A 15947-nucleotide genomic window follows, 5' to 3' on the forward strand; every position below is an offset into this window, starting at 1 on the left:
ACCTCCTCCAGCTCCCTACATCCCCTCCCTATCTCTGTAACCTCCTCCAGCCCCCTACACCCCCTCCCTATCTCTGTAACCTCCTCCAGCCCCCTACACCCCCTCCCTATCTCTGTAACCTCCTCCAGCTCCCCACACGCTTTCCTATCTCTGTATCCTCCTCCAGCTCCCCACACACTTTCCAATCTCTGTAGCATCCTCCAGCCCCATACAGCTCTCCCTACTTCTGTAAAATCCTCCAGCCCCCTACACCCCCTCCCTACCTCTGTATCTTCCTCCAACCCCCTACACCCCCTCCCTATCTCTGTAACCTCCTCCAGCCCCCTACACCTCTCCCTATCTCTGTAACCTCCTCCAACCCCTACACCCCTCCCTATCTCTGTAACCTCCTCCAGCCCCCTACACCTCTCCCTATCTCTGTAACCTCCTCCAACCCCTACACCCTCCCTATCTCTGTAATCTCCTCCAACCCTTCAACTCCTCCCTATCTCTGTAACCTCCTCCAGCCCCTACACCCCTTCCTATCTCTGTAATCTCCTCCAGCCCTTCAACTCCTCCCTATCTCTGTAACCTCCTCCAGCCCCTACACCCCTCCCTATCTCTGTAATCTCCTCCAACCCTTCAACTCCTCCCTATCTCTGTAACCTCCTCCATCCCCTACACCCCTCCCTATCTCTGTAACCTCCTCCATCCCCTACACCCCTCCCTATCTCTGTAACCTCCTCCAGCCCCTACACCCCTCCCTATCTCTGTAACCTCCTCCAGCCCCTACACCCCTCCCTATCTCTGTAACCGCCACCAGCCTCGTCAACCCTCCCTAGAGTTGTGATCTCTCTCTCTCTCTCTATGTTCTATCTCTCTGTATTTTTCTCTCTGCCACGCTCTGCCTCTATCCCTCCTTCACGACCTCTCTCCCTGTCTCTCTCTTGCTCTCTGTCTCTGTCTGTCTGTCTATCTCTCTCTCTCTCTGTCCTTCTCTCTGCCTATCTGTCTGTACCTCTCTCTCTATCTGTCTCTGTGTGTGTCTATCTCTCTCTCTCTGTCCTTCTCTCTGCCTATCTGTCTGTACCTCTCTCTCTATCTGTCTCTGTGTGTGTATGTGTGTGTCTGTCTCTCTCTCTCTGTCATTCTCTCTGTCTGTCTGTCTGTACCTCTCTCTCTATCTGTCTCTGTGTGTGTATGTGTGTGTCTGTCTCTCTCTCTCTGTCCTTCTCTCTGTCTGTCTGTCTGTACCTCTCTCTCTGTCTCTGTGTGTGTCTGTCTCTCTCTCTCTGTCCTTCTCTCTGTCTGTCTGTCTGTACCTCTCTCTCTATCTGTCTCTGTGTGTGTCTGTCTCTCTCTCTCTGTCCTTCTCTCTGTCTGTCTGTCTGTACCTCTCTCTCTATCTGTCTCTGTGTGTGTCTGTCTCTCTCTCTCTGTCCTTCTCTCTGTCTGTCTGTACCTCTCTCTCTCTATCTGTCTCTGTGTGTGTCTGTCTCTCTCTCTCTGTCCTTCTCTCTGTCTGTCTGTCTGTACCTCTCTCTCTCTATCTGTCTCTGTGTGTGTCTGTCTCTCTCTCTCTGTCCTTCTCTCTGTCTGTCTGTCTGTATCTCTCTCTCAATCTGTCTCTGTGTGTGTGTGTGTGTCTGTCTCTCTCTCTCTGTCCTTCTCTCTGTCTGTCTGTCTGTATCTCTCTCTCTATCTGTCTCTGTGTGTGTCTGTCTGTCTCTCTCTGTCCTTCTCTCTGTCTGTCTGTCTGTATCTCTCTCTCTATCTGTCTCTGTGTGTGTATGTGTGTGTCTGTCTCTCTCTCTCTGTCCTTCTCTCTGTCTGTCTGTCTGTACCTCTCTCTCTATCTGTCTCTGTGTGTGTCTGTCTCTCTCTCTCTGTCCTTCTCTCTGTCTGTCTGTCTGTACCTCTCTCTCTCTATCTGTCTCTGTGTGTGTCTGTCTCTCTCTCTCTGTCCTTCTCTCTGTCTGTCTGTCTGTACCTCTCTCTCTATCTGTCTCTGTGTGTGTCTGTCTCTCTCTCTCTGTCCTTCTCTCTGTCTGTCTGTCTGTACCTCTCTCTCTCTATCTGTCTCTGTGTGTGTCTGTCTCTCTCTCTCTCTGTCCTTCTCTCTGTCTGTCTGTCTGTACCTCTCTCTCTCTATCTGTCTCTGTGTGTGTCTGTCTCTCTCTCTCTGTCCTTCTCTCTGTCTGTCTGTCTGTATCTCTCTCTCAATCTGTCTCTGTGTGTGTGTGTGTGTCTGTCTCTCTCTCTCTGTCCTTCTCTCTGTCTGTCTGTCTGTATCTCTCTCTCTATCTGTCTCTGTGTGTGTCTGTCTCTCTCTCTCTGTCCTTCTCTCTGTCTGTCTGTCTGTATCTCTCTCTCTATCTGTCTCTGTGTGTGTATGTGTGTGTCTGTCTCTCTCTCTCTGTCCTTCTCTCTGTCTGTCTGTCTGTACCTCTCTCTCTATCTGTCTCTGTGTGTGTCTGTCTCTCTCTCTCTGTCCTTCTCTCTGTCTGTCTGTCTGTACCTCTCTCTCTCTATCTGTCTCTGTGTGTGTCTGTCTCTCTCTCTCTGTCCTTCTCTCTGTCTGTCTGTCTGTACCTCTCTCTCTATCTGTCTCTGTGTGTGTATGTGTGTGTCTGTCTCTCTCTCTCTCTGTCTGTCTGTCTGTATCTCTCTCTCTATCTGTCTCTGTGTGTGTCTGTCTCTCTCTCTCTGTCCTTCTCTCTGTCTGTCTGTCTGTACCTCTCTCTCTATCTGTCTCTGTGTGTGTGTGTCTCTCTCTCTCTGCTCCTCACTCCAACACTTGTGATTGAGTTTTTAGTACCCTGTCTCTGATATCTCCCTGTGTGACACAGTGGTAAATTCTCATTGTAATCCTCCAGTACAGGGTTTGGGGATGAGTAAAGAGTGAGTTAATCGGGTGAGGTGTGTGTTGTTTATCTCTGTGAGGGGTGGAGAGATGTCACCATCGCCTGTCCCGTAAAGTTACACAAGATTCCCGACATTCTCAACTTCTCTGTTCCAGATCAAAGCCAACAGGAAACAGCTGGAGGAACGAACTCAAAAAAATCCAGATGTCTCGGATTGGTCGCAATACTTATCATAATCTCGCTTTTCGCAATAATCATAGGACTCACTGTATATGGTACATCGATAAATAACATCCTGTAACACTCTGATATATCCCACACACCTCACTGTAACACTCTGATATATCCCACACCCCTCACTGTAACACTCTGATATATCCCACACCCCTCACTGTAACACTCTGATATACCCCACACCCCTCACTGTAACACTCTGATATATCCCACACCCCTCACTGTAACACTCTGATACACCCCACACCCCTCACTGTAACACTCTGATATATCCCACACACCTCACTGTAACACTCTGATATACCCCACACCCCTCACTGTAACACTCTGATATATCCCACTCCCCTCACTGTAACACTCTGATATATCCCACTCCCCTCACTGTAATACTCTGATATATCCCACACCCCTCACTGTGACACTCTGATATATCCCACACCCCTCACTGTAACACTCTGATATATCCCACACCCCTCACTGTAACACTCTGATATATCCCACACCCCTCACTGTAACACTCTGATAAATCCCACACCCCTCACTGTAACACTCTGATATATCCCACACCCCTCACTGTAACACTCTGATATATCCCACACCCCTCACTGTAACACTCTGATATATCCCACACCCCTCACTGTAATACTCTGATATATCCCACACCCCTCACTGTAACACACTGATATATCCCACACCCCTCACTGTAACACTGATATACCCCACACCCCTCACTGTAACACTCTGATATATCCCACACCCCTCACTGTAACACTCTGATATATCCCACACCCCTCACTGTAACACTCTGATATATCCCACACCCCTCACTGTAACACTCTGATATATCCCACACACCGCACGGTAACACTCTGATATATCCCACATCCCTCACTTTAACTCTCTGATATATCCCACACCCCTCACTGTAACACTCTGATATATCCCACACCCCTCACTGTAACACTCTGATAGACCCCACACCCCTCACTGTAACATTTCGATATATCCCACACCCCTCACTATAACACTCTGATATATCCCACACCCCTCACTGTAACACTCTGATATATCCCACACCCCTCACTGTAACACTCTGATATATCCCACACACCGCACGGTAACACTCTGATATATCCCACACCCCTCACTTTAACTCTCTGATATATCCCACACCCCTCACTGTAACACTCTGATATATCCCACACCCCTCACTGTAACATTTCGATATATCCCACACCCCTCACTGTAACACTCTGATATATCCCACACCCCTCACTGTAACACTCTGATATATCCCACACCCCTCACTGTAACACTCTGATATATCCCACACCCCTCACAGTAACACTCTGATATACCCCACACCCCTCGCTGTAACTCTCTGATATATCCCACACCCCTCACTGTAACACTCTGATATATCCCACACCCCTCACTGTAACACGCTGATATATCCCACACCCCTCACTGTAACACTCTGATATATCCCACACCCCTCACTGCAACACTCTGATATATCCCACACCCCTCACTGTAACACTCTGATATACCCCACACCCCTCACTGTAACACTCTGATATATCCCACACCCCTCACTGTAACACTCTGATATATCCCACACCCCTCACTGTAACACTCTGATATATCCCACACCCCTCACTGTAACACTCTGATATATCCCACACCCCTCACTGTAACACTCTGATATACCCCACACCCCTCACTGTAACACTCTGATATACCCCACACCCCTCACTGTAACACTCTGATATACCCCACACCCCTCACTGTAACACTCTGATATATCCCACACCCCTCACTGTAACACTCTGATATATCCCACACCCCTCACTGTAACACTCTGATATACCCCACACCCCTCACTGTAACACTCTGATATATCCCACACCCCTCACTGTAACACTCTGATATATCCCACACCCCTCACTGTAACACTCTGATATATCCCACACCCCTCACTGTAACACTCTGATATATCCCACACCCCTCACTGTAACACTCTGATATATCCCACACCCCTCACTGTAACACTCTGATATATCCCATACCCCTCACTGTAACACTCTGATATATCCCACACCCCTCACTGTAACACTCTGATATATCCCACACCCCTCACTGTAACATTTCGATATATCCCACACCCCTCACTGTAACACTCTGATATATCCCACACCCCTCACTGTAACATTTCGATATATCCCACACCCCTCACTGTAACACTCTGATATATCCCACACCCCTCACTGTAACACTCTGATATATCCCACACCCCTCACTGTAACACTCTGATATACCCCACACCCCTCACTGTAACACTCTGATATACTCCACACCCCTCACTGTAACACTCTGATATATCCCACACCCCTCACTGTAACACTCTGATATACCCCACACCCCTCACTGTAACACTCTGATAGATCCCACACCCCTCACTGTGACACTCTGTGACTCTCTTGTTTTACCTCTGACTCTCTTTCTGAACCCTAGTGGTGAAGAAGGATCTCCACCGTTGCAACGAGGAACTTGCTCAGCATCAGAGGACGATCCACTTGCTCTGCCCCGCCGTCCGAAACTGCTCCGGTCTGTTCATTCTTATTGGAATTCGAATTTTAGAAAAAGGCAGCATCAAGCGAATCTGAATGACCTGCTCCCGGTCCTGTATAGCAGATAGAAGAGGGAGGGTCTGATTGGGCCTCCCCCTCTCCTGGTGTAATACAGTCCAAGTGCTGAATGGCCTCCACCCGTTCCTGTGTGACAAGCTCAAAGGAGGCAGGCTGAATATCCTCCTCCTGTTCCTGTGTAACAGGCTCGCGAGAGAGAGAGGGTTGAAAGGGTCTCTTTGTGTCCCTGTGTAACCATAGAACCATAGAAAATTACAGCTCAGAAACAGGCCTTTTGGCCCTTCTTGTCTGTGCCGAACCATTTTTTGCCGAGTCCCACTGACCTGCACTTGGACCATATCCCTCCACACCCCTCTCATCCATCAACCCGTCCAAGTTTTTCTTAAATGTTAAAAGTGACCCCGCATTTACCACTTTATCCGGCAGCTCATTCCACACTCCCACCACTCTCTGCGTGAAGAAGCCCCCCCCTAATATTCCCTTTAAACTTTTCTCCTTTCACCCTTAACCCATGCCCTCTGGGTTTTTTTCTCCCCGAGCCTCAGCGGAAAAAGCCTGCTTGCATTCACTCTATCTATACCCATCAAAATCTTATACACCTCCATCAAATCTCCCCTCAATCTTCTACGCTCCAGGGAATAAAGTCCCAACCTATTCAATCTCTCTCTGTAACTCAGCTTCTCAAGTCCCGGCAACATCCTTGTGAACCTTCTCTGCACTCTTTCAATCTTATTTACATCCTTCCTGTAACTAGGTGACCAAAACTGTACACAATACTCCAAATTCGGCCTCACCAATGCCTTATATAACCTCGATGTGGAGATGCCGGCGTTGGACTGGGGTAAGCACAGTAAGAAGTCTCACAACACCAGGTTAAAGTCCAACAGGTTTATTTGGTAGCAATGGTATTTATTTGGTATTTATTATGGTATTTGCTACCAAATAAACCTGTTGGACTTTAACCTGGTGTTGTCAGACTTCTTACTGTGTTATATAACCTTACCATAACACTCCAACTTTTATACTCGATACTCCGATTTATAAAGGCCAATGTACCAAAGGCACTCTTTACGACCCTATCCACCTGTGACGTCACTTTTAGGGAATTCTGTACCTGTATTCCCAGATCCCTCTGTTCAACTGCACTCTTCGGAGTCCTACCATTTACCCTGTACGTTCTACTTTGATTTGTCCTTCCAAAGTGCAATATCTCACACTTGTCTGCGTTAAATTCCATTTGCCATTTTTCAGCCCATTTTTCTAGTTGGTCCAAATCCCTCTGCAAGCTTTGAAAACCTTCCTCACTGTCCACAACACGAAGACGGCGAAAACGCACCTACGGTGAGGAATGGGATTCGAACCAGTGCGTGAAAAGCACAATGGATTATCAGTCCATCCCCCTAACCACTCAGCCATCTCCTCAGTAACAGACTGGAGTGAGAGGAGCTGAGTGGGCCTCCGCTTCCTGCGCATGAGGCTCGGGAGAAGCTGAGTGAGCCTCCACCCCTGATCCTGTGCAACAGGCTCGAGATATGAACTGAACAAGTGACCTCCCGTCCCCTGTGTAGCAGATCTGAAAGGGGTTGAATGGTCTCCAATGTAGTTGTGCAGCAGGCTCGAGAGGGGTTGAATGGCCTTCTTGTTTGGTCATGTGTAATGACCGGACTATGTTCAGGGTTGTGTCTTTTAACAGAGTAATGAGAACCTGGTTTGCACGCATGTATTCAAACTAACACACAACAGGTTTTATTGAGGAGCTGCTCTCTGCCCTGCATCAAATACCAAACGGAGAGGAAAACAACAGGCGAAACACCCACCCAAATGGTATCATCATCAAATCATATAAGATCAGCTCCAAATCAATCTACACCATTTTTTAAAAAATGTATAACATAGTATAACAGGCTTGAAAGGGGCTGAATGGTCTCCTCCAGTCCCTGATGTTCCAATGTATTCCTCTGGTTGAATTCTTTATTGTTCCTTAGAGTCACTCTGTCCGTTTGGCTGGAAAAATCACAATCAAAGCTGCTACATATTCTCGACAGAGAAAATAAACTGGGACGCGGCAAAACGAAATTGTGAATCCAACAACTCACATCTCATCATCATCAATACACAACAGGAAGAGGTGAGAAAGACGGAAACATCGTCAGAATGTGTCAGAGAGAAAATATCCCCCTATGCAGTCCCCATCAAACACTCCCAGGACAGGTACAGCACGGGGTTAGATACAGAGTAAAGCTCCCTCTACACTGTCCCCATCAAACACTCCCAGGACAGGTACAGCACGGGGTTAGATACAGAGTAAAGCTCCCTCTACACTGTCCCCATCAAACACTCCCAGGACAGGTACAGCACGGGGTTAGATACAGAGTAAAGCTCCCTCTACACTGTCCCCATCAAACACTCCCAGGACAGGTACAGCACGGGGTTAGATACAGAGTAAAGCTCCCTCAACACTGTCCCCATCAAACACTCCCAGGACAGGTACAGCACGGGGTTAGATACAGAGTAAAGCTCCCTCTACACTGTCCCCATCAAACACTCCCAGCACAGGTACAGCACGGGGTTAGATACAGAGTAAAGCTCCCTCTACACTGTCCCCATCAAACACTCCCAGGACAGGTACAGCACGGGGTTAGATACAGAGTAAAGCTCCCTCAACACTGTCCCCATCAAACACTCCCAGGACAGGTACAGCACGGGGTTAGATACAGAGTAAAGCTCACTTTACACTGTCCCCATCCAACACCCCCAGGAAAGGTACAGCATGGAATTCGGTACAGAGTAAAGCTATACTGTCCCCATCAAACACTCCCAGGACAGGTACAGCACGGGGTTAGATACAGAGTAAAGCTCCCTCTACACTGCCCCCCATCAAACACTCCCAGGACAGGTACAGCACGGGGTGAGATACAGAGTAAAGCTCCCTCTACACTGTTCCCCATCAAACACACCCAGGACAGGTACAGCACGGGGTGAGATACAGAGTAAAGCTCCCTCTACACTGTCCCCCATCAAACACTCCAAGCACAGGAACAGCACGGGGTTAGATACAGAGTAAAGCTCCCTCTACACTGTCCCCATCAAACACTCCCAGCACAGGTACAGCACGGGGTTAGATACAGAGTAAAGCTCCCTCTACACTGCCCCCCATCAAACACTCCCAGGACAGGTACAGCACGGGGTTAGACACAGAGTAAAGCTCCCTCTACACTGTCCCCATCAAACACTCCCAGGACAGGTATAGCATGGTGGTAGATACAGAGTAAAGCTCCCTCGACACTGTCCCCCATCAAACACTCCCAGGACAGGTACAGCACGGGGTTAGATACAGAGTAAAGCTCCCTCTACACTGTCCCCATCAAACACACCCAGGACAGGTACAGCACGGGGTTAGATACAGAGTAAAGCTCCCTCTACACTGTCCCCCATCAAACACTCCCAGGACAGGTACAGCACGGGGTTAGATACAGAGTAAAGCTCCCTCGACACTGTCCCCATCAAACACTCACAGGACAGGTACAGCACGGGGTTAGATACAGAGTAAAGCTCCCTCTGCACTGCCCCCCATCAAACACTCCCAGGACAGGTACAGCACGGGGTTAGATACAGAGTGAAGCTCCCTCTACACTGTCCCCATCAAACACTCCCAGGACAGGTACAGCACGGGGTTAGATACAGAGTAAGCATCGAGGTAGTGAACTGTGGGTGTGAATTGAGGCAGTGATACTATTTAATCGTTCTGCAGAGTTTTGTAATTCACTCCATGCCGGACGAGAATCACCAATATCTGATTGGACTCACAGATCGAGGGAATGAAGGAAACTGGAGCTGGGTGGATGGAACCCCAGTGAGGTGAGTCCCAGCAGTGGGTCAGTGGGATTAGTTTGGGATTGATACAAGGCTATGGGGAGAGAGTGGGGCAGTGGGATTAGTTTGGGATTGATACAGGGCTATGGGGAGAGAGTGGGGCAGTGGGGTTAGTTTGGGATTGATACAGGGCTATGGGGACAGAGCAGGGCAGTGGGATTAGGTTGGGATTGATACAGGGCTATGGGGAGAGAGTGGGGCAGTGGGATTAGTTTGGGGATTGATACAGGGCTATGGGGACAGAGCAGGGCAGTGGGATTAGGTTGGGATTGATACAGGGCTATGGGGAGAGAGCGGGACAGTGCGATTAGTTTGGGGATTGATACAGGGCTATGGGGAGAGAGTGGGGCAGTGGGATTAGTTTGGGGATTGATACAGGGCTATGGGGACAGAGCAGGGCAGTGGGATTAGGTTGGGATTGATACAGGGCTATGGGGAGAGAGCGGGACAGTGGGATTAGTTTGGGGATTGATACAGGGCTATGGGGAGAGAGTGGGGCAGTGGGATTAGTTTGGGGATTGATCCAGGGCTATGGGGACAGAGTGGGACAGAGGGATTAGTTTGGGCATTGATACAGGGCTCTGGGGAGAGATTGAGGCATTGGGATTAGTTTGGGATTGATACAGGGCTATGGGGAGAGAGCGGGGCAGTGGGATTAGTTTGGGGATTGATACAGGGCTATGGGGAGAGAGTGGGGCAGTGGGATTAGTTTGGGGATTGATCCAGGGCTATGGGGAGAGAGTGGGACAGAGGGATTAGTTTGGGCATTGATACAGGGCTCTGGGGAGAGATTGAGGCATTGGGATTAGTTTGGGATTGATACAGGGCTATGGGGCGAGAGCGGGGCAGTGGGATTAGTTTGGGGATTGATCCAGGGCTATGGGGAGAGAGTGGGACAGAGGGATTAGTTTGGGCATTGATACAGGGCTCTGGGGAGAGATTGAGGCATTGGGATTAGTTTGGGATTGATACAGGGCTATGGGGCGAGAGCGGGGCAGTGGGATTAGTTTGGGGATTGATACAGGGCTATGGGGAGAGTGGGGCATAGGGATTAGTTTGGGGATTGATACGGAATATTTTCCTATCTCTGAAGGGATTTTAATGGATATTATTTTTTTCCACATTTCCAAGTTCTCCTCGGTGGTGGACGAACCAACCGGATAATCCGGGTGGTGTTGAAAACTGTGGCGCAATCGGAAAAGATTCCAGTGACAATACGTTTGGGTGGAATAATGTCCCTTGTTCCTCGGACTTTGGGTTTTCTTATATCTGTGAGAAACGACCTCTATCCTGCATCGAGGCAGCTGACTTTGAGAGATATTGTCCCTGAAGAGAGATTGGAACACAGAATTGGGGCTGTTATTGTAAAGATCTCCACCCTCTCCATCTTTACCCCAAACCCGCTCCACTGGCCATATATTCCCCAGTGTGTCCTCTCTCTATACCACCCTGTTCACCCATGTGTCCTCTCTCTATATCCCTCTGTTCCCCAGTGTGTCCTCTCTCTCTATCCCTCTGTTCCCCAGTGTGTCCTCTCTCTGTATCCCCCTGTTCCCCAGTGTGTCCTCTCTCTGTATCCCTCTGTTCCCCAGTGTGTCCTCTCCCTGTATCCCTCTGTTCCCCAGTGTGTCCTCTCTCTATATCCCTCTGTTCCCCAGTGTGTCCTCTCTCGATATCCCTCTGTTCCCCAGTGTGTCCTCTCTCTCTATCCCTCTGTTCCCCAGTGTGTCCTCTCTCTGTATCCCCCTGTTCCCCAGTGTGTCCTCTCTCTATATCCCTCTGTTCCCAATGTGTCCTCTCTCTGTATCCCTCTGTTCCCCAGTGTGTCCTCTCTCTATATCCCTCTGTTCCCCAGTGTGTCCTCTCTCTATATCCCTCTGTTCCCCAGTGTGTCCTCTCTCTATATCCCTCTGTTCCCCAGTGTGTCCTCTCTCTGTATCCCCCTGTTCCCCAGTGTGTCCTCTCTCTGTATCCCTCTGTTCCCCAGTGTGTCCTCTCCCTATATCCCTCTGTTCCCCAGTGTGTCCTCTCTCTGTGTCCCTCTGTTCCCCAGTGTGTCCTCTCTCTATATCCCTCTGTTCCCCAGTGTGTCCTCTCTCTATATCCCTCTGTTCCCCAGTGTGTCCTCTCTCTCTATCCCTCTATTCCCCAGTGTGTCCCCTCTCTATATCCCTCTGTTCCCCAGTGTGTCCTCCCTCTATATCCCTCTGTTCCCCAGTGTGTCCTCTCTCTATATCCCTCTGTTCCCCAGTGTGTCCTCTCTCTATATCCCTCTGTTCCCCAGTGTGTCCTCTCTCTATATCCCTCTGTTCCCCAGTGTGTCCTCTCTCTATATCCCTTTGTTTCCCAGTGTGTCCTCTCTCGAGATCCCTCTGTTCCCCAGTGTGTCCTCTCTCTATATCCCTCTGTTCCCCAGTGTGTCCGCTCTCTATATCTCTCTGTTCCCCAGTGTGTCCTCTCTCTATATCCCTCTCTTTCCCAGTGTGTCCTCTCTCTATATCCCTCTGTTCCCCAGTGTGTCCTCTCTCTATATCCCTCTCTTTCCCAGTGTGTCCTCTCTCTATATCCCTTTGTTTCCCAGTGTGTCCACTCTCTATATCCCTCTGTTCCCCAGTGTGTCTGCTCTCTATATCCCTCTGTTCCCCAGTGTGTCCTCTCTCTATATCCCTCTCTTTCCCAGTGTGTCCTCTCTCTATATCCCTCTGTTCCCCAGGGTTTCCTCTCTCTATATCCCTCTGTTCCCCAGTGTGTCCTCTCTCTATATCCCTCTGTTCCCCAGTGTGTCCTCTCTGAATATCCCTTTGTTTCCCAGTGTGTCCTCTCTCTATATCCCTCTGTTCCCCAGTGTGTCCTCTCTCTATATCCCTCTGTTCCCCAGTGTGCCCTCTCTCTATATCCCTCTGTTCCAAAGTGTGTCCTCACTCTATATCCCTCTGTTCCCCAGTGGGTCCTCTCTCTGTGTCCCTCTGTCCCCAGTGTGTCCTCTCTCTATATCCCTCTGTTCCCCAGTGTGCCCTCTCTCTGTATCCCTCTGTTCCCCAGTGTGTCCACTCTCTATATCCCTCTGTTCCAAAGTATGTCCTCTCTCTATATCCCTCTGTTCCCCAGTGTGTCCTCTCTCTATATCCCTCTGTTCCCCACTGTGTCCTCTCACTATATCCCTCTGTCCCCCAGTGTGTCCTCTCTCTGTGTCCCTCTGTTCCCCAGTGTGTCCTCTCTCTGTGTCCCTCTGTTCCCCAGTGTGTCCTCTCTCTATATCCCTCTGATCCCCAGTGTGTCCTCTCTCTGTATCCCTCTGTTCCCCAGTGTGTCCTCTCTCTATATCCCTCTGTTCCCCAGTGTGTCCTCTCTCTGTGTCCCTCTGTTCCCCAGTGTGTCCTCTCTCTGTGTCCCTCTGTTCCCCAGTGTGTCCTCTCTCTATATCCCTCTGTTCCCCAGTGTGTCCTCTCTCTGTATCCCTCTGTTCCCAGTGTGTCCTCTCTCTATATCCCTCTGTTCCCCAGTGTGTCCTCTCTCTGTGTCCCTCTGTTCCCCAGTGTGTCCTCTCTCTGTGTCCCTCTGTTCCCCAGTGTGTCCTCTCTCTGTATCCGTGTGTTCCCCAGTGTGTCCTCTCTCTATATCCCTCTGTTCCCCAGTGTGTCCTCTCTCTATATCCCTCTGTTCCAATGTACGTCCTCTCTCTATATCCCTCTGTTCCCCAGTGTGTCTCTCTCTATGTCCCTCTGTTCCCCAGTGTGTTCTCTCTCTGTATCCCTCTGTTCCCCAGTGTGCCCTCTCTCTGTATCCCTCTGTTCCCCAGTGTCTCCTCTCTCTTTATCCCTCTGTTCCCCAGTGTGTCCTCTCTCTATATCCCTCTGTTCCCCAGTGTGTCCTCTCTCTGTATCCCTCTATTCCCCAGTGTGTCCTCTCTCTATATCCCTCTGTTCCCAGTGTGTCCTCTCTCTGTATCCCTCTGTTCCCCAGTGTCTCCTCTCTCTTTATCCCTCTGTTCCCCAGTGTGTCCTCTCTCTATATCCCTCTGTTCCCCAGTGTGTCCTCTCTCTGTATCCCTCTATTCCCCAGTGTGTCCTCTCTCTATATCCCTCCGTTCCCAGTGTGTCCTCTCTCTATATCCCCCTGTTCCCCAGTGTGTCCTCTCTCTATATCCCTCTGTTCCCCAGTGTGTCCTCTCTCTTTATCCCTCTGTTCCCCAGTGTGTCCTCTCTCTATATCCCTCTGTTCCCCAGTGTGTCCTCTCTCTATATCCCTCTGTTTCCCAGTGTGTCCTCTCTCTATATCCCTCTGTTTCCCAGTGTGTCCTCTCTCTGTATCCCTCTGTTCCCCAGTGTGTCCTCTCTCTATATCCCTCTATTCCCCAGTGTGTACTCTCTCTATATCCCTCTGTTCCCCAGTGTGTCCTCTCTCTATATCCCTCTATTCCCCAGTGTGTCCTCTCTCTATATCCCTCTGTTCCCCAGTGTGTCCTCTCTCTATATCCCTCTGTTCCCCAGTGTGTCCTCTCTCTATATCCCTCTTTTCCCCAGTGTGTCCTCTCTCTATATCCCTCTGTTCCCCAGTGTGTCCTCTCTCTATATCCCTCTGTTCCCCAGTGTGTCCTCTCTCTAAATCCCTTTGTTCCCCAGTGTGCCCTCTCTCTCTATCCCTCTGTTCCCCAGTGTGTCCTCTCTACTAGAACCCTCTGTTCCCCAGTGTGTCCTCTCTCTATATCCCTCTATTCCCCAGTGTGTCCTCTCTACTAGATCCCTCTGTTCCCCAGTGTGTCCTCTCTCTGTATCCCTCTGTTCCCCAGTGTGTCCTCTCTCTATATCTCTCTGTTCCCCAGTGTGTCCCCTCTCTATATCCCTCTGTTCCCCAGTGTGTCCTCTCTCTGTGTCCCTCTGTTCCCCAGTGTGTCCTCTCTCTGTATCCCTCTGTTCCCCAGTGTGTCCTCTCACTGTATCCCTCTGTTCCCCAGTGTGTCCTCTCTCTATATCCCTCTGTTCCCCAGTGTGTCCCCTTTCTATATCCCTCTGTTCCCCAGTGTGTCCTCTCTCTGTGTCCCTCTGTTCCCCAGTGTGTCCTCTCTCTATATCCCTCTGTTCCCCAGTGTGTCCTCTCTCTATATCCCTCTGTTCCCCAGTGTGTCCTCTCTCTATATCCCTCTGTTCCCCAGTGTGTCCTCTCTCTATATCCCTCTGTTCCCCAGTGTGTCCTCTCTCTTTATCCCTCTGTTCCCCAGTGTGCCCTCTCTCTATATCCCTCTGTTCCAAAGTGTGTCCTCTCTCTATATCCCTCTGTTCCCCAGTGTGTCCTCTCTCTATATCCCTCTGTTCCCCAGTGTGCCCTCTCTCTGTATCCCTCTGTTCCCCAGTGTGTCCACTCTCTATATCCCTCTGTTCCAAAGTATGTCCTCTCTCTATATCCCTCTGTTCCCCAGTGTGTCCTCTCTCTATATCCCTCTGTTCCCCAGTGTGTCCTCTCACTATATCCCTCTGTCCCCCAGTGTGTCCTCTCTCTGTGTCCCTCTGTTCCCCAGTGTGTCCTCTCTCTATATCCCTCTGATCCCCAGTGTGTCCTCTCTCTGTATCCCTCTGTTCCCCAGTGTGTCCTCTCTCTATATCCCTCTGTTCCCCAGTGTGTCCTCTCTCTGTGTCCCTCTGTTCCCCAGTGTGTCCTCTCTCTGTGTCCCTCTGTTCCCCAGTGTGTCCTCTCTCTATATCCCTCTGTTCCCCAGTGTGTCCTCTCTCTGTATCCCTCTGTTCCCAGTGTGTCCTCTCTCTATATCCCTCTGTTCCCCAGTGTGTCCACTCTCTGTGTCCCTCTGTTCCCCAGTGTGTCCTCTCTCTGTGTCCCTCTGTTCCCCAGTGTGTCCTCTCTCTGTATCCGTGTGTTCCCCAGTGTGTCCTCTCTCTATATCCCTCTGTTCCCCAGTGTGTCCTCTCTCTATATCCCTCTGTTCCAATGTATGTCCTCTCTCTATATCCCTCTGTTCCCCAGTGTGTCTCTCTCTATATCCCTCTGTTCCCCAGTGTGTTCTCTCTCTGTATCCCTCTGTTCCCCAGTGTGCCCTCTCTCTGTATCCCTCTGTTCCCCAGTGTCTCCTCTCTCTTTATCCCTCTGTTCCCCAGTGTGTCCTCTCTCTATATCCCTCTGTTCCCCAGTGTGTCCTCTCTCTGTATCCCTCTATTCCCCAGTGTGTCCTCTCTCTATATCCCTCTGTTCCCAGTGTGTCCTCTCTCTGTATCCCTCTGTTCCCCAGTGTCTCCTCTCTCTTTATCCCTCTGTTCCCCAGTGTGTCCTCTCTCTATATCCCTCTGTTCCCCAGTGTGTCCTCTCTCTGTATCCCTCTATTCCCCAGTGTGTCCTCTCT

At 50.0% G+C, this 15947-nt stretch overlaps 1 protein-coding gene across 1 annotated transcript in view; it reads left to right on the forward strand.

The window, feature by feature from the left end:
• Positions 1-10928, forward strand: part of LOC144487099 (C-type lectin domain family 4 member E-like) — a 31422-nt gene extending 20494 nt beyond the window's left edge. Inside the window, exons 3-7 of the mRNA XM_078205161.1 lie at positions 2999-3118; positions 5592-5684; positions 7711-7853; positions 9477-9583; positions 10730-10928. Coding sequence (XP_078061287.1) covers positions 2999-3118; positions 5592-5684; positions 7711-7853; positions 9477-9583; positions 10730-10928 — 662 coding nt within the window. The remainder of the gene's footprint in view (positions 1-2998; positions 3119-5591; positions 5685-7710; positions 7854-9476; positions 9584-10729) is intronic.
• The last annotated feature ends 5019 nt before the right edge of the window (positions 10929-15947 follow it).

Source organism: Mustelus asterias, unplaced genomic scaffold (assembly GCF_964213995.1).
Source record: "Mustelus asterias unplaced genomic scaffold, sMusAst1.hap1.1 HAP1_SCAFFOLD_589, whole genome shotgun sequence".
NCBI classification, from domain to species: Eukaryota; Metazoa; Chordata; class Chondrichthyes; order Carcharhiniformes; family Triakidae; genus Mustelus; species Mustelus asterias.